The following is a 21,865-nucleotide window of genomic DNA, read 5'->3' on the forward strand; positions in this document are numbered from 1 at the left end:
GCATGGTAGTAGACTTACTGGGGCTTCTGTCCAGACAGTCTGAGGTAGAGGTCATAGAGGAGGGCAGGGAACCTGTGGCTAACCAGGATCCAGTACTGGTTCATCAGGTAGTTAGAGGTGATGTTGGCATTGGGCCTTCTGAAAGCCTGCTCCAGGGGGTTCCTCTTGAAGCTGGACATTACATGGTGTTCTGAGAGAGAGTACACAATGGTTTTCATAATATGCCAAATAAAACATTTCATTATTTAATCATTTATTAATTCTGACTGTTTTACTCCATATAAATCAACCCGCCCATAGTTTTTTCCCACATCATTAAAAGTAGACCAATTGGGTGAGAAACCTTCCAATTTGGAACTGTTCTTTTCTCCACTAATCTCTAGCCAAAATCTTTCTAAAGTATGGAGCTACATTTCCAAAGAAATAATTTGAAACCAAAATATCTCAATTAAATGCTGTAAACTTGAGAGCCAAGCTTTTGCTATTGTAATCAAAGTAATTATATTAAAAGCAAAACATTTCATGAAAACTTTGAGACCAAAATGTGCACAGCTGTGGAGGTTAAACAGATGTGAACAGTGAGGGGTTCCGATGTGAGCTTCTTCTAGCCTCCACAAGATGGCAGCAGACCCGCGCTACTCAAGAATCCCAATGACACTGACAATCCACATGCTTCTCTGAGATGGACTGTTTAAACCTATTTCGCAGAAGGTTTCTGACAAACAACCCACAGTATTATCTGTAGTCCGTCTGATGAATACTAACCAATGACATTTCAACAAAATCAATTTGTAAAGACAGAGGCCACAGTAGCAGATGGGCAAGCACTGATTTCTCTGTAAAAGGCAACGAGGCGTACGAAAAAAGAAACATACCTATCTCACCCCAGTGGAAAGGGTTGATTCCACCTGTTGTGCAGTTGTAGACCAGCGCTGCCTTGGGTCTGCAGGACATCAGAGGGAGAAGGTATTTTAACTCTTGTTTTACCAGGTAGGGGCAGAGGAGTCAATGTTAAAATATGTCAAGGAACTAAAAGCCCAAATAAAATACACCCACTGTACAAAACAACCTTAAAAATTCAACTAAAACCCCCCAAAAAACAGGGCTTCTCATCAGTAGGTGGGATTGAGACGTGCTGTAACAAACTGGACCGACCCAAACTTCATTAGAGGGTGTTTCGGGGTTACATTATATAGTCACGGGGTAAACCATAATCCAGCTGGAGACCGTGTTGACCTGTGAACGGCCGTGTACCAGCCAGCGGCTAGGGTCAGATTGATGACCACGTCCACGGGGATGAGGTCGGCGACCGCGTCATTGTTGGCTCTCATGGTGCGCAGGATGCCCTTCCCTGCCTGACCACACAGGAGTACACAGGGTTATCACCACAGCTCAGCCGGACAGGTTGCTCCGTTTAAACCAGCGGCTTCAAGACCAGCCCACTAATCATACATGCACGCTTCCAGTAAGCAGAAGGAGCTGGTACTCACAGCGATGAAGACTCCGCTTGGCCCGTTGAAGTTATCAATCCAGCCCTGGGACGGGAGAGCACAGAGGGACTGTGTTAGTGTGAGGATAGATGGAACGTAACCCCGAAGTGCAGACGCCTCCAAACGCAACATCAATTGTCGTGCATCTGAGCTAGCTTTCCAGCTGCGCGCTAGGCCAGACGTGGAGGATGACTGGGAGGGTGTCCATATCAATTAGGCCTTATTAAATATGGATTACCCTGGTAATAGACTGGGTCTGTCTGTGGCTCATTCCTACCGGATCAGGAGACAAGATCTGAGAAGAACCTTAACAGCCGGTGCCATTTTAGCACTGAGGCCGAGTTAAATCCCAGACAGTAACACAGTCCGATGCAGACCCAGACACGCACGACGTCACCCCTGCTGGCTGGAGCTGCCACCGCAATAACATGGAGCGGAATGACTGAGGCAATCGGGCATGTCGCTGATCGGCCAACCCCACCGGGTCAACAGCGTCCACCGTTCAAACTACAGGCCCCGGGAAAACTAGACCTAGCGCAGGGCTTTGTGTGGGTTCTGGGTTTACACGTTATGTTCTCTACACAACATTAAGACCTACTTCTTGGTCTCTGTGAAATCATGGAGCCTAAGACGTGCAAGATTATTTGTTTATTTTTGCTCCAGATAAAAGAAACAAGCCTGGGGGAAATAACTGCTGAATATTATGTAGCAAAAAGGAGGACATGTTAAACACCATCCTTCAAATCGTTCCTTCAACATTTTAAGTATACATTAATAAAACACTTCATATTTCCCCACTCCTGCTATGAGATTTCAATGTACAACCCTCTGAAATCCTGATGCTGAAACGTTCATCCACAGAAGCCAGATAGGTGAGACGATTACAAAATAAAACTGCTTAATGTACAATAACCACAGCTGATGAACTCTCAAAGTAGCTCCCGGAATTTTTCAGGTAGGGGCCGCCAGGGAGGGGGCACAAACAACGAACTTTCTGTACCGACAGTTCCCCTTCCTAGCCCCTCCTTGTCCACTCTTGTTCCACTCCGGGCCCACTCTTGTTCCCCTCCGGGCCCACTCTTGTTCCCCTCCTTGTCCACTCTTGTTCCCCTCCTTGTCCACTCTTGTTCCCCTCTCAGCCCACTCTTGTTCCCCTCCGGGCCCACTCTTGTTCCCCTCTCAGCCCACTCTTGTTCCCCTCTCAGCCCACTCTTGCTCTCCTAGCTGGCTGTTGTGATCTGGGACACGCTTCTCTCAGCACCCCTGCAATTTGGCCCATCTGGACCATAAAAACCCACCTGAAGTGATCCAGTTTTAACACGGAACCCTTTTCATCAGCACATGTCAGCAGACGTATTCACCAGTGAGATGTTTGAGACTGATGGCTCATTCACAACACGAGAGTTAGAAATCAAAGTATGTTGGTCATGTAAACAGATTAGTAGACGTTACGGCAGGTATAATGAAATGTATGTGGTACGGGTATCTCTATGGGCTAGCGACTCACAGGGAAGGGTTCCTGCCAGCTGGCTCCCACTATGGAGGGCCGGATGATGGCGATGCTGAGCTTGCTGCTCTCTTTCTGGACGACGCACTCTGCCAGAGCTTTGGTGTAGGTATAGGTGTTGGGATGGTCCCCGATGAGGCGCGGTGTGATGTCACGGACGATGCTGTCCTCCATCCACCTAAACAGCCACAGGGACAACGCGGTCTCATTGGTGTAGAAAGAAGGCATAGGAGTAAAGGCAGCGTGATAGCTTTAGCATGGTTACTTGCAAGACACAGCGAGCGAGTAAAGACAGGGTTTTCTGAGTTTGTATGTACTGTGTACTCCGTGATTAGACATCAGACTACGTCTCTAGGTGGTGTGGACATAACATTTGCCAAATAACAGGAAAATGCCATCTGTCTTCAGTCATGTTTTCCACTGCATGGAATTGAAACGTTGCTAAACCCACCACCAATACGGCTCTAATGGACATTGCAGTGTTACTCACTCCAGAGAGTCAATGAGCTTCTTGGGCTCTACAGGGGGTGGGTATATGATGTCGTCGATGTGCCTGCGGTTGCAGTTGGCGTAGGCTGTGGAGATGTGGATGAAGGCCTGGAGGTGGGGCATCTGCTGGGCCAAAGAGATGAGCTGCTGGGTGGCCATGACATTCAGCTGCAGGGCGTGTCTGAGTGGGGAGGACACACAGCAGGAGATGGGTAAGAGCGAGTGATCGCACGCGTGCGTGCGTGTGAGACATGGGCTCTTTAGCATGCTGTTTGCTTTCCCATCATGCGCCCTCACGGTTTATCGTCACATTTCTCCATTCCAGACGTAAGCATTTGCATAATTGTCCTTTTCACTCCGTGCGACGCACACCTGTCTGCCATCTACCGTCTACCCACCCATCTGCCCTTTCAAACAGCCCCATCAGGTTTCTCACTGCTAATGGAATAACAGGTCTATATCACCCAGTCAGCTGCAGGCCTAGAAACAGACCGACTGGACTCGAGCTCACCTCGGCCAGTCTACAGAAAGAAAAGTGCTTCTCGGTGACAGCCAGGCGCTGTGTGGGTGCGTGCGTCCGCATGCAAGCAATGTCTGATGGGTCTGTCGTTGTAAATGACACGGGATTTTTGCAGCGGTTGCCTGTTAAGAGGCACAGTGTTCCTCAGTGGTCCTAGCCACGGTGCCACCAAACGAATCAGTTATATAATCTTTGTTAGGGTGTTAAATATATACTGCAGGTACCTGGGGAGGGAGCAATACGATGCCCTAACTGAGCCGTCACTCATGAACAAGGTGACCCACCTCTCCCACTCAAAGGGTTCTGCTCCCAGCGCGCACACATTCAGATTCAGTGTCAAGGATTATCACCGTGAGAATACAGAGAGAGTCCCCACTACGTCCACCTGACCTGCGGCCACCTTGTTCATGAGTGACCGGCTGAATACGGTTGTCTTTCTTAATCTAATTTCAGAAGCCCATCAGTTGACCCTATTGACCGTACTTGGCTTCCTGCAGCGGGCCAGTGGGCAAATCTTAGTACTTGAGAGAATGACAAAGCAAAATGTACAAATAAGGGGCTTGTATACATTACGAGAGCGAGAATAAAACTGATTTGTTCTGTATGGATGAAGTAGTTGGCATGATAAGCTACCGACAGTGTGTGTGTGTGTGTGTGTGTGCGGTCCTCACTTGAGGGGCTCGTCAAAGCGGATGGTGGCAGCACAGTGGAAGATGATGTTGATGCATGAGGTCAGTGTCTCTTTGTCCTCAGGGCCGATGGCCAGGCCCGGCTGAATCAACTCACTGCTGATGGGAACTATCTTCTGGTGGAAGTCCGGGTTATCCTCCCTGACACGGTCAAACAGCTGCAAGAAACACACGCACACCAGATCATCATACGTCAAGCCATTGATTTAGCCTGTTGTGTGCGTATAGGACATGATCTACTAGAGGTGCCTGTGATGATTGCATCCACAGCACTACGTGACATCTGTTGGAGCTGCCGGAGTCAGAGACCAAACAGCACATGGGAGGCCAACCATTGATTTAGCCACTAGGATTCAGGCTCATACCGTACAGGGGACAGTTTATTATGTCCGGGACCATTTCGTCCACATGGATGTTTGACTGTAGGCTTTTCCTCTGCTCAGCGGCTACTGTGTAAAACCATGGCTGCCTTTACGTGACAATAGTGTCATAGTAGTATTTGCCGGCCTCTGTGTTAACAATGTGGGTCGTGTTGACTGAAGTATTTGATGATTCACTCAGGGATTGAAACACTGAGCTGGTGGGTGCCAACCTCCGCGTGTTTCCTATGGGAGACAACGCACTGCAGGACCAGACGACTGTGGGTGTTGCCCACATCTGTGTGGGGCCACAAAATAGGTCCCTGTACATTTTTGGGGGGGGCATTTCTTTTGGATTTCGGCTTGCTGAAGAGTTTTAGACGTGGGGTTAGTTCTAGGTTTTGTCATTACAGGCTAGCTTTAAAGTTAGGGTTGGGTTGAGTTAAGGCATCAACGTTAGGTTATTGAGGTTTAGGTTAGGCCTACAGAATAGAGACATGACTTGAATATGGCTTACTATGTTTGATAGAAAGACACGTGTGTGTGTGTGTGTGTGTGTGCGCCCTTAAGCCTCAAGACATCTCTTACCCACAGCATACTGGAACAAGGTGGGAACCCAAACTGGCACTTATACCCATCTACCAACCGTGTGTGTGTGTGTGTGTGTGTGTGTGTGTGTGTGTGTGTGTGTGTGTGTGTGTGTATGTGAGATTAGCCAGCTCTGACACTGCAGTGATGATGTAACAGAACTAACTGCAGCCTGCGTACCTGAGCTCCAAAAGCCTCTCCTCTCACTTCTCTGGACTCAGATGGAAGTGACAGCCTGTTGAACAGGATTCCCTAGGAGTCGCAACCCTTTTAGGGGTCGACTGAGCTGAAAATGGGGTCACAAATGTGACACGGCCAGCCACTAGATGCTGTCATAATGAACAGAGCGGTTTGTTTTCAATTCCTACAATGTAGCTCTGTCTTTGATTGGTTTAAGCTGCCAGGGAGGTCTTGAGGTATGGTATCTATAAAAGGGTGAACAATAGGATGGCACAGTGCTCTCAGGGTGACCAATAGGATGGCACAGTGCTCTCAGGGTGACCAATAGGATGGCACAGTGCTCTCAGGGTGACCAATAGGATGGCACAGTGCCCTCAGGGTGACCAATAGGATGGCACAGTGCTCTCAGGGTGGTTCGGAGGGAGAGAATTACGAGGAAGTCTAGTAAGGCCAGAGGGGTGAGTCCATGGACTGTAGGCTTGTGAATGGCCTTAACACGGAGACGAGAACAGAAGTGGTATATGGGTGTTCTGTGAGAGACTGGCGACGGGCGATCTCCCAGTGGCCAGCCTGACAATAAACTCCACAAATGAGCTGTGTTTGCGTATGTGCGCCCAGCCTGCACAGTTGTAACAGAAAATGTGATGACAATAATACCTGTATTTCTATAGTGCTTTTTCAAAATAAGTACTGTAATGAAGTGCTTTCACAAATCATAAAACGGGCCACCCTCGCAGCAATACTTCACATGTTATGCCATCTGACCCCTCTTGTAAATTGTTGCCCAAATGCCAATTTTTATCTCCCCGTCTCTCTTCTCTCGCTTCCCATCTCTTTTACCTCCTGTAAATATATCAGCTCATTCACAGCCTTTATTTTTGTCTTCCATTTTTAAAGGAGCTAAGAGAGATCCCCTGTAGCAGAGACATGGCATAGAAAGAACAAGCAGCGAGAGAGCGGTATAAAGACGCAAGAGCATGAAATAGTCTACTGTGTAAATGTCACAAAGAAAGGATGTTGAGTGCTTTCCCTGTGTATGCTGTTGTTAGCAGCGTCTTTAGAGTGAATTGGTCATGCACGGTGGGTGGGCTATGGTCAGACGTAGAGCTGAATTGCGGTGTTTTTGAAATGTTTGTATGGTCCTCTTATTCAGATGAATGTCTACCCAGTTCTTGTCGGCGTTTCTTATTCTCCCATTGCTGTAGAGGGAATTGGTTGGAGGTTACCACAGTCTATTCAGTGACACAAGCCGGCATTCTGTAGCTTGTAAATCATTTTGACATTCTTTGGGGAGGAAGTATATGAAAGGGAGTCTCCCAATCAGTGCAGCTCTAAGCTAAATATCTTCTAACATTGGAGGTTTCACTTAACTGCTTTCTGCTGTGATGCCTGCAGATCTGTCAGATGAACTGTCCAACAGATGAATTTGCGTGTACCATGTTCTCCGTCTGAACAAAGTCGCAGCCCGGAAATGTTCTTGTTCTGTTTTTGTGGATGTATAGTTGCTGAATTTTGTTGTTGTATAGAATCCCAATTAGCCAGAATCTTTCATACTGGACAGAATTCTTCTTTGCCCGAAGCCACCGCACCACCTGGGAGACCTGTCTCCTTGCTTATTTCAAAATTTTTGGGGCTAAAACATTGGGGGGGAAAAGTACCAGGAACAGTTCCCCTCTGAGAGTGTGTGAGCTCTACTGGATGTCATCCACAGCTTTTTAAGGACACATAGGATTTTTTTTCACAGGTGCAGAGCATTTCTGTACATTCGCTGAATTCAAAAGGATCATTACCAATAGAATAACAGGGTTTACTTCCTGGTAAAAGCAGTCTGTGATTTAGTGATTTAAAATTAGTCTGCATTTATTTTTGTTTTTTCAGTTTTTTTTTTATTTGGATCCTGTAATGCGAGCTACGCAGCCATACGGTCAGCGATAACCACTGACCGGGTCAAGGCTGAGCTGACAGACATGGAAGCATTACTGATCAAGCAAATATAATGCTCCGGCTCCCTGCAGCTCATCGTCGGTGCTCGTAGCATAGTGATGCCCGAGGGAGGGGGAGGGCCGCGGCTGGACTGAAGAGCGCTGCCCACCGCCCCGAACGTCCAGGTTGTGCCGCAGAGCGGAATGCTAGCTATTACGGAGGAAACCAAGCTGAAAGCGCCCCCATGCTACAATGGGCACAGAGAGTCATATCAAGAACCACAAAGAAACCAAACGTCCACTGGAAAGATGAGAATCTGTGTTCTACTGGCGTCTAAACCATCTTCCTTCGCTTTAATATATTCTTCCTCAGGGTGATTTGATACAGAGTTTGGGGACAGTGTGGGTTTCAATCAGATTGGATTCAAAATTGACCAAAGGGAAGAACAGTAAGGCTGGATAATCTTGATGAACACGATAGCCTTCGTATAAAGAGAACAGGTTCTTCATATAATGAAATGCTATACATACAGCTCTGGAAAAAATTTAGAGACCAGTGGTCTAAATATTTTCCGGAGCTGTATATCATATGAAACTATATTCTTTTGCAAATTTTTGAATAACAAAAAACTAAACATAATTACTATTTAAATAATATTTTACTTAATCCAGAGGTTAATCCAGAAAACATATCTGATATAAAAAAAATAACATTTATTATATTGTTCATTTCCTGGTGCCCATTAGCTTTGGAAAGTGATTGTGTTAGTCCATCACTATATTCCACTCACCCACTAATATACACTATTCTTTTTGGGGAAAAACTGGACCTAGCCATCTACGCCCCCACCACTAAGCTACCACCCCCTAACTTAACCAAATACACCCCCCCCAACCAGCCTCCCTGTGATAAGTGTCGGTCACTGTGGCCCTGATATTCACACAATGTACCCTTTATTCGGAGCAGCAGACAAAAGGCTGCATGAATTGTCTTTGCCTACAAACACATGGACAACACAGTGATTGTTTAATAGAGCCCAGGGTTGGGGCCTTACTCTCCACCCGCCTCAAAGCTGAGTACAATGTGTCCGCACTGTAAAGGATAAACCACACCCATTATGCTCCCAGGTGTGCCAGTTGGCATGGAGCCTTCTGGGTTCAACTAACCACGGTCAAACAACCACATACCACCAACCTTCATGAATTGACCAGGTTATCAACCCATTCAGATTGGCACAACTCCACAACATTCCTTTTCTGCCCACACAGTCCGGCAACACTAGAAGACAAAGGGCCTGAGCTTTGTCTCAGCTGTAAAAAAATGTAAGAATGCTCTCCTCCATCTAGGATGCACAGTGACCTGCATAATCATTATCAGCTAGATCCATACACTCCAAATCTAAACCTTGGTTGAGGTGAAAACCTTTCCATTAAAAATACCCATCACCGCCATTGGGGAAATAATGCAGTCGGCTGGAGCGGTGATGAATGTTGCCCCTATGCACAGTGGGGAGAACAGATTCTCCAAGGATCACAGTTGAACATTTGCAATTGGTTGAATCTCGGGGTATAAAGTCTAAAACAAAAGTACCATTACTTTGCCTAAACACTAAGTGCATTAGCTACCATATCTACTTTGAATTCATGCTTCATCTAAACACATAGGCTGTACTATTGACAGAGAAAATACACACCTAGCCAAAACCTTGAAGTGGACCTTAAAATCAGAACGCAAAACCACTAATGCAAGCTGAATCCCACCTGATCCCCTTTCGATCTCAGTTTGAACAAAGAAATCCTCTCTGATTGAAAAACCACAAATTCTCCCATTGGGGTACTAATAATCATCTACCACTACAACCCAACCTGGACAGAGAATAACCTAGACTCAGACTTCACGTAGTATGCAAGATTCAATGTGGTTTACCTAGAGCTTTTCATTGGTGCTTATCACACTACTGACACTTCTAGTATTCCACTATTGACACGGATGTGCAAAGCCTGCTTTTTATGTTTATTCAGTTAAACATTAAATAGATATTGCAACTCCTCAGCCTCCAACAACACCAAGTCAAGCGAAGGAATTAGCTGCTGGTGGACTTAACAGCAGACGGCAAACATGAAGTTATCGTCTACAAAGAATATTTAAAAGCTAGCCGAACTGAATGAACTTGCCTACAAATGATCAAGCCCTTGCCTATGTGAATCAGACTTGGTAGTTCCAGGTTACAACTAAACTTGTAGATGTCTAGGCGTTCACAGATGTTAAGCCCAATTGCTTCTCAGTCCATCATGGCTGACCCGTGACCCCACGCTTCAAAATCCTTGAGGGGAAACGGGACATAAGAACACATTTCGATTTCACACCAAAACAAGTGTACAATACTTAAGTATGTGATTGGGACAATAGAAACACCCAGTGTTTGACCTTTTAAACAACAGACGGATAGTGGAATGTAAGCTAAAAAGGCTGGAAAACTAGCTAACAACCTTCACACCAAACCTTCCAAATATTGCTCATGCTAAATACCCTTATACACAGGCAAGAGCTTTTCAGGCTGGTATCAGTATGGGAAGGTTTGTTTTGAAGCTTGTTAGTTAGCTAGTAAGTTTCTGTTCCCAAACATAAACAGTAACTGGCAATAGTCAGAAAAACACAGTAAATTCTACTTTTGCACAAACCTACAAATATTTATAAAAGGAAAAACTGTCATTTTTAGCTGGAGGTAATTTTTGTCAGAGCAACACATTTACTCAAGTCTATCTAACCAGGTTTAGGGCCTGTAACAAAGAAAACGATGACTTATTCTCTATCCCTTACGTTCTGCAATCCCATTGACCTCTTTACCGAATCTATTGGAATGTTAGCTAAAAAGACAGCTACTCAGACTAACAGAGAGCACAGAGACAATTGATCGGCTGTTACCTAGCAACAGGTGTTCTGACATTTAAGAGCCTTAAGGGCAAATAAAATGAACAACAGTTGAAACGGACCAAAAATAATATTCCTAGAAGAACATTTTTCTTTGTATAGACCAAACTCAAATCAAAGATTGGGATAATAAGTCATTATGGCACCCAGAACCAAGTCTTAAATGTTAAGACTGTCAAGAGAAACTACAGAGATGGCATGCAAAGATGATATGGATAACAATTAGAGAGAGATGCTTTATGCAGCGATGGAAATACCCTGAATGGTGTGGTTTGAGAATTTGACTGGACTTGCCAGTATTTTTCTGCTGCCTCTCTCTTCTGTCCTCCCACCATCTTGTTTGTCTCCTAGTGTTCTCTGATGTACAAACCAACTACAGAGGATTGTCTGAAAATCGAAATCTCGCTCCCTTCCCTCTCACGGTCTCTTCCAGAGCCGACATTGCAGTGGTATTTACTGGCGCCTCTGTAGTTGACAAAGGACGGTTAATTACACAGGGAGACATGCTTTGTAACTCTTGGGTAATGAGGAAGAACCGTCAGCCACAGACTGTCCTTAGAAGAAGGAAATTAATGAAAGAAGCAAACTAAGCTAGCCAAACGCAGGCATAGTAGGGGGGCGTTTCAAACTCCTCTGTGGGGGATTAGATTTCTGAAATACTGCCTCCCCAACCGATGTTTCCATGAGTGAGAACATAATGGTGTTACATGCTGGCACAGCCTCAAGCCTATTGTGCTGGTGGTGTTGAGTGGTGCCTCTCACCTTGCACTTCATCATGTCGCTGACCCGTTCCTGCATTGACTGTCCAGCCTTGGGCCTGACCAGAAGATAGAGGGCTCTGACGTGTGGACAGGACCGGAGCAGTTTCTCCACCAGCACCTTGCCCATGAAGCCTGTGGCGCCGGTGATCAGGACGCTCTTGCCCGCATAATAGTCAGCGATGGACGCCATGCCCCCGCTGTACGCCTGTCCACCCTCTGACGTTCACGTCCGTGCTGCCCGTCGCTGTCACAGCACCTGCCAGGCAACTCCTAGAGAGAGAGGGAAAAAAGGGTGGGAAAATGAGAGAGGGAAGAGAGAGAAAGAAGGTCACAGCGGGGGGAGAAGAGAATAGGATACATTGAACTGGGCTGAGAGAGAATTATAACAGCATTAGGCACAGTCCAGACTGGGTATATTATATCCCCAGACACTTTAATGTCTTTGACTACTTCTGTATTTATTCAAGTTTCAGATATACCCCTATTTTTTTTGTTTTCACTCCAACAAATTCAAGCCTTTTTCGTTAAAGAGAAACAACAACATTGGATGTTCACAACAATGCGTACCGAAGAAATGTGGTTACCTTTAACCATACTTTAATAAAATGTTTGCACAATACAATGAGAGGGCAAAAAGGAGAAGGATGCTGAAAAGGTATTATATTGGTTGATTCCCCTCGTTTTCCCTCAAAAAAGATATTAGCAAAGAATTTGGCCAACATGCTTAGTATTTTTGGTGGGCAAACTAATCCGCTTGTTTCAGACTGGCTTCATCCCAAACATGAACTTGTTTTTCAATCTCCGGCATCTATCAATAGAATGCATTCTGCAAGGTTACCAAATGTGGACCTTGCTGTTATATCTCCAAATATTGAAAAAGCCACTCAAGTAGGATGACCATTCTAACCTTGCATTTTTGGTCATAAATGTTTGTTCCTTGCACTGTTGTTTGTATTTTGAATAATTTTCTGAAAGAGGAAAAGAAACCACCCTGTTTTTTTACAGTTGCATTATTCTGTCTGCCTAATTAGCATCCACATCTCCAGACTGTTGGCACGGGATCAGTCAGACAGGGATATCCATAGTTTCCCGTTACCACACAAACACAGGGAAAAAAAGCTGGCATGTCATAGCTGGCCTCTAGTAGGTCCTATTAAATGTCTAAGTGAATCTGTAGTGTGGAGACCAAGTACAGACCTGATGTTGATAAGAGCTGCCATCAGAATGGGGGACAAAAACGGTAATTGGCCATCCAGAAAGTACTAAATTGATGCGATATCGGAAAGAGGTGCAGAACTAATAAACACATGTTTTCCTGTCTTCCTCTGCCTTGCGGGGGGAACTGTCTCCATTGGACATTACACACAGCCTGGCGGTGAAGAGAAATGCCCCACAAAAATCCCTGTTCGTAATATCCGGCTACAACCGGACATGTTCTTGGGCCACCTTCTGGAGACATCAACTCACAGAGGACATCTGGGGACCTCTGAAACACATGAAAGACAAGCTCCTGTTGAAGTTGGGAAGATGGGTGAGGAAGGGACGGCGTCAGAGACTGGTGGAATCCCCTAGCTGCTCGCCACTCTACGGGATGAACAGTACTGCCCAGGACCTCTACAAGTACATTGAAAGTTGTTGGACGAACCTTATTACAATTGACTAAACGTGTATCGGCAGGGAAAAAGTGAAGAGGAAGGTTACAGATGCCCACACATGCAGAGGAAGGAACACACGCGCTGGACCCTCACGCGCTGTTTCCTGCGCATTGTTTGCAAGCCACCGACACAGGCATGATTAATATGCATGAGGCAATCGAGTACAGCCTGGGGTAAACTCGTACAAAGGCTTCCCCTAAGAGCGACGCAGAAAGGGCAGATAGAGACAAACTGGGAAATACCAGAAGGGTCAGGGCTGGTAGAGCACCATTTTTACACAATTCAGAAGCGCCAGCCGCGGGTCTCCCGGCTGACATAGCAATTTAAGCAGGGCTTTGCATTCCAACTGCACCGCTGAGACCCAGGTTTGTATCCTGGGTGCGGCATAGCACAGTACCTTGAAGTTAGGGCTGCGCAATATTTCCAGAACTATTTAATAGTATTTTTTTAAGTGATATAGATCAAAATACTTGAGTGAAAAGCTGAAATCATAGAAATAGAATTACATATCACCAAGTAAAGTGCCCAACTGCATTGTTACTGTATTCACGGTAATGGACCTAAAAGAACAGCAGACAAACTGAGTAAGGAAGAGGAACTGCACTAGTACCCAGAGGCAGGTCTAGGTGTGTAAGGGAAGCAGCAGCAATAGGAGACAAATATCTAAACCGACAATACACAATGTATTTCCAAATATTGCAGCCCTACAGGAATCCAGGGGAAAGGAGTGATTTTGTTACCTCATCACCGCCCATTAAAGGGGAGATGTCGTACAGGGTTGCCTGGCCGCATCAAGCTCTAGCGCGTGTCCAGTCTTGTGAAAAAGCGTTCTTTTTGTGCATATGTTCCAACATACCTACTGGTCAAGCAAGCAGTGTGACAAGAACAAGAATGTCCTGTCTGGACGTGCTTCAGAAGACACATCCTGATCTTCAACTCTCACAGCGGAGATTAGAAATAAATCAAATAATGAAAGAAGGAAGACTGTCGGTCAACAGTGGTTGGAGTGTGCGTGCGTACATGGCTGTTAGAGTATTCTCAGCAACATGGCTGAGGAGTCGTAGCTCACCTTCACCTATGTGTAAACAAACACAAGTGTACACTGCTGCGCCCCATTGCCCTGAGGGGACAATGTGACATACTGAAAACCTTTACACTCATCTTTACTCTTCACCACTTGTCACCCGTCACAGCAAAAGATCAGGTGAATTGATATTTTAATTTTGAAAATGTAGTTTAGGTGTAGTGTTAAGTCATTTGAAGATTCATTTTAGTTTTAGTAATTTTGAGCCTTTTAGGTCAACAAATATGCAGGATAATTTATTCTACTGGAGTTGAGTTTAGTCTTGAGATTAGAAAACAAATGTTAGGTATAGCAGTACTTTGGTTAAGGTTCGGGTTATGATTAGAAAGAAAAGTGCCTCTACAAGGATTCTGACTTAGAACCACTGGAGTGTTTCGGGACCATCACCATCCTGACCACAACACCCTTCCAAAAACCCACTCGGTTTAAGTGCTCACTACTGCCCCTAGTGGCCGGTCTGTTCCATAGCGTGATGTACCGGCGTGTACATGTGTGGCGTGTTTGTTCATTGGGAGGGGAGAGCATGCAGAGAACAGGTAGACCCACGCACAATGTGTCATTCGACAAATGACAAGGACGCACCACAACAGAAAGATGTGCATGCATGCACCTGACTGTATGCAGGAAAAAAATATATTAAAGGCATTGTTACTTTCCTAGTCCATCACTGACATTTGTCTTATTCTACATTAAACGTGCACTCCCCCCATATGATCCTCCATGGAAATTCCCATGCTCCTTCAAAAACACTGTTCTATAGAGGTGATCTCAACTTGTCGACAATTCCCATCTTTTCACAGACTATTCACCACCAATCCCAATCAAAATGAGGTTCAGGTGTGCAGCGGGTTGTTTGGGGAGGGGGATTTACTGCTCTCACTGTTTTAGTAGGATAGAAGTTGTCACTAATTTTGGCTTTTAAACCAATGATTGGTTTGTGAGGTGGTACTTTTTCAGCAGAAAAAAACCCATCGGATGGATGATTGTGTGATGACAGTTCACCTTTACTGAAAATAGATCTACTTTCATATTGTCTTCGTCCTAGAAAATAATGCAGTGAAGAATTCTTTGTTGACGAAAAGAACACTCATTGATAGCAACGGTGACAGTCACACATACAATGACTTCCTTAAGAAGGGAATTAGTGTGACCTGTCAAATGATGGGCATAGCTCAGCTTCTGAATGTCAGACACAAGCCAAAGACATTCCCATCAGCGATGCATCCAGTTTCTCATTGAAATCATAGCAGATCACAACGTTGCCGATTAGCATTTCACGGCACCTGCCTTAACATCTGTCAATCTGTGTACGCAGCCAATAAATATTGTTTGAATTGTATGCTTTCAGACAATCATTGTGTAACAGTCTCTCCTTCCATATGGACATAATTGAATACATCTGTCCTATAATCGTTCATCTGTAACTGTGTGTCTGCTTATTGGGGCTTATTACTTTATACCGTGAATCACATTGTGTCTGCTGTACTTGTGGCAGACATCCAGACCCTACAGGGAAATATTAACGACCACATAGAAACAATTTAAAAGTTGTTTTCATCCTGCAGGCTGGAAGCCAGAAAGGAGAGTGCCCTTATATTATTATGCCCCTGGTCTGGTCTCATTGAAAACAGAGGGGCAACAGTTCAGACTAAAGTGGACCACATTTTCTATCTGGGTTATGAGTGGTTTGCTCCTCACTGTAAATGTGGGTCCTGCTTTGTCTAAGTGAATTTGGGTGGAAACTGTGTTTGAGTTAAAGTTATGATGGATATAGGAACTTCATGGGATTTCAGTAGGTGTGTTCACACTCGCACATTTTGAAATGGGCTAGCACCAACCTTAGCGCAGGGCAAGCTGGCCTTCACCGGAGCAAACTTTTCTGGTGTAGTCCCAGAAACACATTGACAAGATGACCAGTGTGAAAAGGGGTCAAGTACAAAGGCGCAGAATATTTATTGTCCAATCACAGAAACTACACTCATGACTCGTTTCCATGTTCTACATAGAACTGGACATATTCTCTGCCTCAGGATCATATTTTCACATGGTTTTTCTCTTTGCATAGTTTTAACAAAGTTAACAAAGCAATGCCAACATGGTGGACGTCTTGATCAACTGACGTCAGTCGTTGATTGAATCATTGGAGCGTAACATTGGTCGACTGTCAACGATGTAAATGGAGCATTATTTGCATGCCAGAGAACATTAGCTTTAAAGTAAAATAGTCTTGTATTAGCCCAGGGCTTACAAATAAAAGTGTGAATCCTCAAGGTTAAACCATGATCCAGGGTTAACAAACCCATGTGAACCCACGCTAAGCTAGTCCATGGCCAGTCTTAGGCTGGGGCTAAAATAGTCTGGGGCTAAGAAGTATGCTGTGTGAAAAGTCCTAGTGTTTGCATGCTTTCCTGCCTGATTGCCGTGTCTTTTTCAGAGGTCCTGCCCTTTCCCTGACCCCACTGGGAACTCAGGTAATGACCACCTGCATAGTGCACAGAAGGATGACCCCCACATCAAATGGCATTGACAGTAAGTGCCATAATCCTGTGTGACAGTTCCGCAGAACTTAAGACCCAGACGCAGCCCCGTGCAGCACATGAGTACCGGCAAATCGGACACAAACGTGGGACCCAGTGGGGAAATTTACAGTATCCTTGTCCATGTAAAAGCAGCTGTCCCTTCTCAGGGAGTTGTTTATGTGTCGAAAGAGATTAATTCTGGACCCAGATGAGATGCTGATCCGACTTTATTCTACCAGTTCCCAGTCCTTTCATTGTGAGTCGATTAGCTTCAGAGTTATTGCTTCAAAGTGAATATTCTCTGTGCAAGCTCCCAAACTGGGCTGCATAGTAAGCTCACTGTTTTTCTACCTTAGTCATAGCCATTTTGCCATTATTTGGTTCACACCAGTATTGAGTTGTCTTTATTCAACGTTAAAACCTGTGTGTTGGTTTTGCTTGGGAAATGTTACCCTAACAGCTATATAGAATCAAATGTTTTTGTGATTATGGACTTTGAACTTAATAATAAAACAAAAACCTACCTCTTAGGTTTGACTCCTTTATTTCTTTCTACCTGTTCCACTTAGTTTGGTAGGGTTTCTGGAAAAGTCTGTAATACCCCAACTATTTGAGCTACAAAGAACAAGTCATATTCTGAAAGTCTTGGAATGAGCTGCTCTTCATGGCTGTGACTTTTTAGCAGGTACATAGAACTTTCTTCTGGATCATTGGTATATGTTTTCTGAAAGCTTCTTTTCACAAACGCTTGGACTTAACGGTTATAGCAACCAAATAATAAACACAAGACTAAACAGTTTTTGATGGATATGCTATTCAATGCACACAAGCTTCAGCATCACACAAGGTATGCTAACTACCGATGTGGTTTAAAATAGGTAAAATGCTCAGGTCAGAGTTTAGGAGAGGTTTCTAAATCACAATTTCTGAGCTCTTAAAACCATCTAAAGTCCCTGTGTTTGAAATAATGGTAAACACTTGACTGCAATTCTAAATATTTGTGCTTTGTGCCACAGAGAATGTTTTGAAGTTCATTTCTTTGAAAAAATGTGATCTGGCAGCAGACGCCCTGCAGTGGTTCACTTTGGAAACCCCTGAGCTAAAGGATAGAAGACTGGAACCATGTCCCCCACAGCCATGAGTTACCTAAATAAAAGTCAAAACACAAACAATCCTTCCTCCCTCTCATCCTCACGCTCTCACAAACAGGAAAATACACAAGCAAGCACACGGCAAGACATTGCAGTACCTTACAGGTCTAAAGTGTATCGGCAGCTGTCTGTCACATCTGAAACCACTGTATAACGAACCACTGACCGGCAGTAGAGAGGGCACTGGATCCAACGAACAGACAAACCTGGAATCTGAATACCCCGTATCCACTGGTCTGTGTGAACATGTCATTATGGATCTATTAGGAACAAACGTCCTTCACTAAAGGTCAGCTCAGCTACAGTGTGCCATTCACCAAGGGGAAGGTCACCAAAAACACGTCCATTCAGACTGAAGCAGAGGTTTGGGGGTGATCAGAGACAGCCAGCTGGTGAAGGTACGACAAGGTATCGTTGATCCTGGCTCAGAACAAATCCCCAAATACCGTGTCTGCCGGGTAATGTGTTTGCTAGAGACTCGGTGACTCAGCAGGAAGGCCCGGGAGATGTCAATCTGTATTAACTGTATGAAATGACAGTCATTTCTGTGCCTACTAAGGCAACAAACTGAATAAGCCCTTGACTTCTTTGTTGGTAAGTACAGTGTACTTTTCACAAGGTGTCTTCATGTGTAGCAAAGTAATTTAGGGACAGCTCCAGAGAAATGTTTTTAGACATTCCAGTTACTAAAGTTAGATCAGAAATCCTCCTCCACTGCGGGTGTCTTTAGTCAGACATCCAGCTAATTCCTGTAGCTTCCATTGTCAAGGGTTTCATTGTGCTTCCATTCGCAGTTCCTCTCACGAGGAGTTCTGCCAGATCACAAAGCTGTTGGCGTTGCTCAGCCAAACCTTACGACAGAGCCCAACAGCTCTTCAGCAAACCAATCTGACGTAAGGTCAGTACAGCGAGACAACTACAGCCTCTCGGGCTTCGAACTGACCGTGACATGAACAGACCGAAGCCAGTTGAACAGAAAATGGAGAGCAAATTGGAACAAGAGACTGCCTGACAGAAATTAGGGCGACATCAGCCTACTTGGAAAAAAATAAATGAAAAAAAAACACGCTGTGACGGACGTCACAGCAGAACTCAGCGGTCTCCCCAGAGAGTCCAGGTGGTACAGTGAACTCTGCTTCCAAAGCCGGCAGTTATTTGTCACGGCGAGCCAACGTGCGCTAAGTGCCAACCTAAGGCCGCTCAAACAACGAACCGTTCCACAACAGTAAACACAACCGGGGCCGGCCCACTTGGGGATCGGGGCGTCAGTGGGCACCGGCTGCCAAGAGGCCTATCTCATCCAACCACCTGGCACCGTGCCCTCCAAGGAGCTGTGCCCTACTTAGGAGCCCCACTGTTCCACGTCTGCAGACCGACTGTCTGCTGTCTAATGGGCACAACGCAAATCCCTGTTTAGAGATGAACGACGGATAAAACCTGATGACGCGAGATGCCGATTCGAGCAGGCCATGAGGCACAGCGTTTCTCAGGCAGGGCGAGTTAGACACAGACCTATAGGTGACTAAGGATTCACAACGCTGCCGAAGCTAGATCATTTTGAATCAATACACAGAGGCATCCAGTGATCCCTGGCTATAAACAGGGAATGTATTTTACTCCGGGTTATTGTTAAATTAGAAAACAGATGAACATTTTAACAAATCAGCCAACCCCCTGAACAGGGATTAAAAACATAATTCACTCTGACAACGACAACTAATAGCTCAAAATGTGCAAGGAAACAGAACAACTGATAAAATCAGTTTGTTTGAAACCGTCTCAGCGATCCATCCCGTCTTTCCTAGTAATCCACTTGATCCATTGATAGATACCAATCTGCACTCCCAGCAGACAACCACTTGGTATGCAACCAGGACATCAACCTCCACTGTTTGTGAATCATCTGTGCCCACGGCACTTACCAATGGTGAATCATCGTTACCATACATTACATGAAACCACAGCCTCGACTTCTGGCTAGATCACGATCGTCATTGGGCGAAGCCTGCGTGCGTATATGCCGTTACATTATTTATGTGATAGGAGGGGTTCTATAATTACACCAACCCAGACAGGAGGTACATGGTGTTGGTTTCCTCTCGGTTCAGACCCAGACCTGGCCTCTGTGTTCACTGTACCACATCATGACCTGGATCACGTAGCAGAGGATGCCATCACAAGGCACTAGTACAAACCTTCTACATTAAGTGATCCCTCCAATAGCTTCATTAGACATTAGCCTATGTTATTCAGCATGAGCCCATTCAAAACACAACTGGTATAACCTGACATTTAGCACAGAAACAAAATGTCTATGACAAAACATCACAGAAAAGGCACAGCAGGATAAACCACACTGCAAAAAAAAAAAATCAACAGGCTTTACATCACATCAAGAAAGAGAAGTCTTACTGTGAGTAGTAGCCAGTTTAGTCAGTAGTCATCCGTGAGTAGTAGCGAGAAGTCAGTCCTCCTGTGAGAAGTAACCAGTTAATTTATTATGTGTAGTAACCAGTTAACATTTCAAACCAAGGTGTTGGCAGCCCAGTCCCAGTCGTCTCACCAGGCTGCCAGAGAGTGGAACCATGCTGATGGGAACAGGCCCTAATTCACACTGACACTCAGTAATAAGACCATAACACAGCCCAGTATTTCTCATAGAGGATTGTGTCTTGCTAGTCATCCATGCTAACAAGGGGGCTGCTTAGTTACATTGGGACTGTCAGTCTTGATAAGGTCAAGAGCATTTACTGGTTGTCGGTTACATTTTCCTGCATTATTATGCATTGTTGGAGGCAGTGTTTTTGCTGAAAGAGCAGTGGGCCAGAAACCATGCTTTAGTACGACATAGGCTAGAGGCTTTATGAACAGGATAAACACTGCAAACAAAAATAGTTCTAAACAGTTCCTGCTGAACAATGCTCAAATAATAACAATAATAGTAATAATATAAACCTCCTAATAGGATGGAGGTGGATGGCGTTGAGAACAGGACTATTTTCCCTGTCTAGAATCCAAGTTCAGGAAAAACTCTTGGCTTTAGTTAGGAGGCTTCACATGGAAACAGGCCGGAAAGAGTTATGACAGATTAAGAGACAGGCGTGTGATTTACCACTACCAGGCAGATTAGAGGACTGCAAAAATGTCATCCAACATCATAATCTCCAAGTCCCTCCATTAATTCAGCATAGAAGAACATCCCCGGAAATCTCCCTGGATGCCTTCAACACGTATGGACATGCTGTTCTAATACGTAGCGCGCACACACAACATTCTGTGTTGTAACACACACAACCTCCTGCACTGAAGATGTACATTAGCATAACGCATTTGGGACAGGAATTTTAACTTCTGTTGACGTCTTCTTTAGGGAAAAGGGGATGCTGTCAGCTTCTGCTGGAAAAAATGCTGGTCAGTGAGAGGTAATAGAAAATGCTGCTCTCTTAATGAGCATTATCTGTCTATAATGTTTACCCTCAGAGGGGCCACTTCACTGCTATACATGAGCTGAGGTCCACTTCCCTGACACAAACCCCAACACCACCCAAGCACACAGTGGGTGGAGCCTATGACGACATTGAGCATGTCACAGGAGTGACTCGCTCTCACCTTATTTTCTCATGAAAACTCTGGATGAGCTACCTTCAATATAATGCATTTCCTCCCTTAACAGACACTGACTCAAGAACACTACGTCTCCTCTCTGGTTCCAGGAAAGGATTACCACACACTCTATTGCACAAACATTTTGGGAGTGTGTTTGCGTGTGTATGTGTGTCAGCTGGTCTTTGTATGACAAGAGGGCCGAGGTCCATTGACAAATTAAAGCAGCATCTGGTCTGATTCTTTTTTTTTTTTTTTTTAAGAGCTGAAGGTAAATCAGAGTACTGCATGAGTCTATGAGATGAATATAATGTCAGTACAGGGCATCTCCTGTAGCATGCGAGCTTAGGATAATAGCCAGCAGTAACACCCTGATCCCCACACAGCCCACTAGCAGACCTCTGCACCAAACTGCA

At 45.0% G+C, this 21,865-nt stretch overlaps 1 protein-coding gene across 8 annotated transcripts in view; it reads right to left on the reverse strand.

The window, feature by feature from the left end:
• Positions 1 to 21,865, reverse strand: part of si:dkey-97m3.1 (fatty acyl-CoA reductase) — a 31,635-nt gene that overhangs the window by 2,827 nt on the left and 6,943 nt on the right. For 5 of the 8 annotated variants that reach the window (XM_010892575.4, XM_020042592.2, XM_010892573.3 and 2 more), the window contains 8 exons: positions 11,439 to 11,707; positions 4,678 to 4,853; positions 3,488 to 3,667; positions 2,998 to 3,175; positions 1,491 to 1,535; positions 1,237 to 1,355; positions 876 to 943; positions 19 to 190 (listed from right to left, as the gene is read on the reverse strand). In XM_010892575.4, coding sequence (XP_010890877.2) covers positions 19 to 190; positions 876 to 943; positions 1,237 to 1,355; positions 1,491 to 1,535; positions 2,998 to 3,175; positions 3,488 to 3,667; positions 4,678 to 4,853; positions 11,439 to 11,627 — 1,127 coding nt within the window. In that variant the 5' untranslated portion in view covers positions 11,628 to 11,707. Of the gene's footprint in view, positions 1 to 18; positions 191 to 875; positions 944 to 1,236; positions 1,356 to 1,490; positions 1,536 to 2,997; positions 3,176 to 3,487; positions 3,668 to 4,677; positions 4,854 to 11,438; positions 11,708 to 12,634; positions 12,924 to 20,258; positions 20,320 to 21,865 lie in introns of those variants that run through there. The other 3 variants (XM_010892576.3, XM_020042591.2, XM_034290221.1) reach the window with 2 other exon arrangements.

Source organism: Esox lucius, chromosome 23, assembly GCF_011004845.1.
Source record: "Esox lucius isolate fEsoLuc1 chromosome 23, fEsoLuc1.pri, whole genome shotgun sequence".
In the NCBI taxonomy this organism is placed as follows: domain Eukaryota; kingdom Metazoa; phylum Chordata; class Actinopteri; order Esociformes; family Esocidae; genus Esox; species Esox lucius.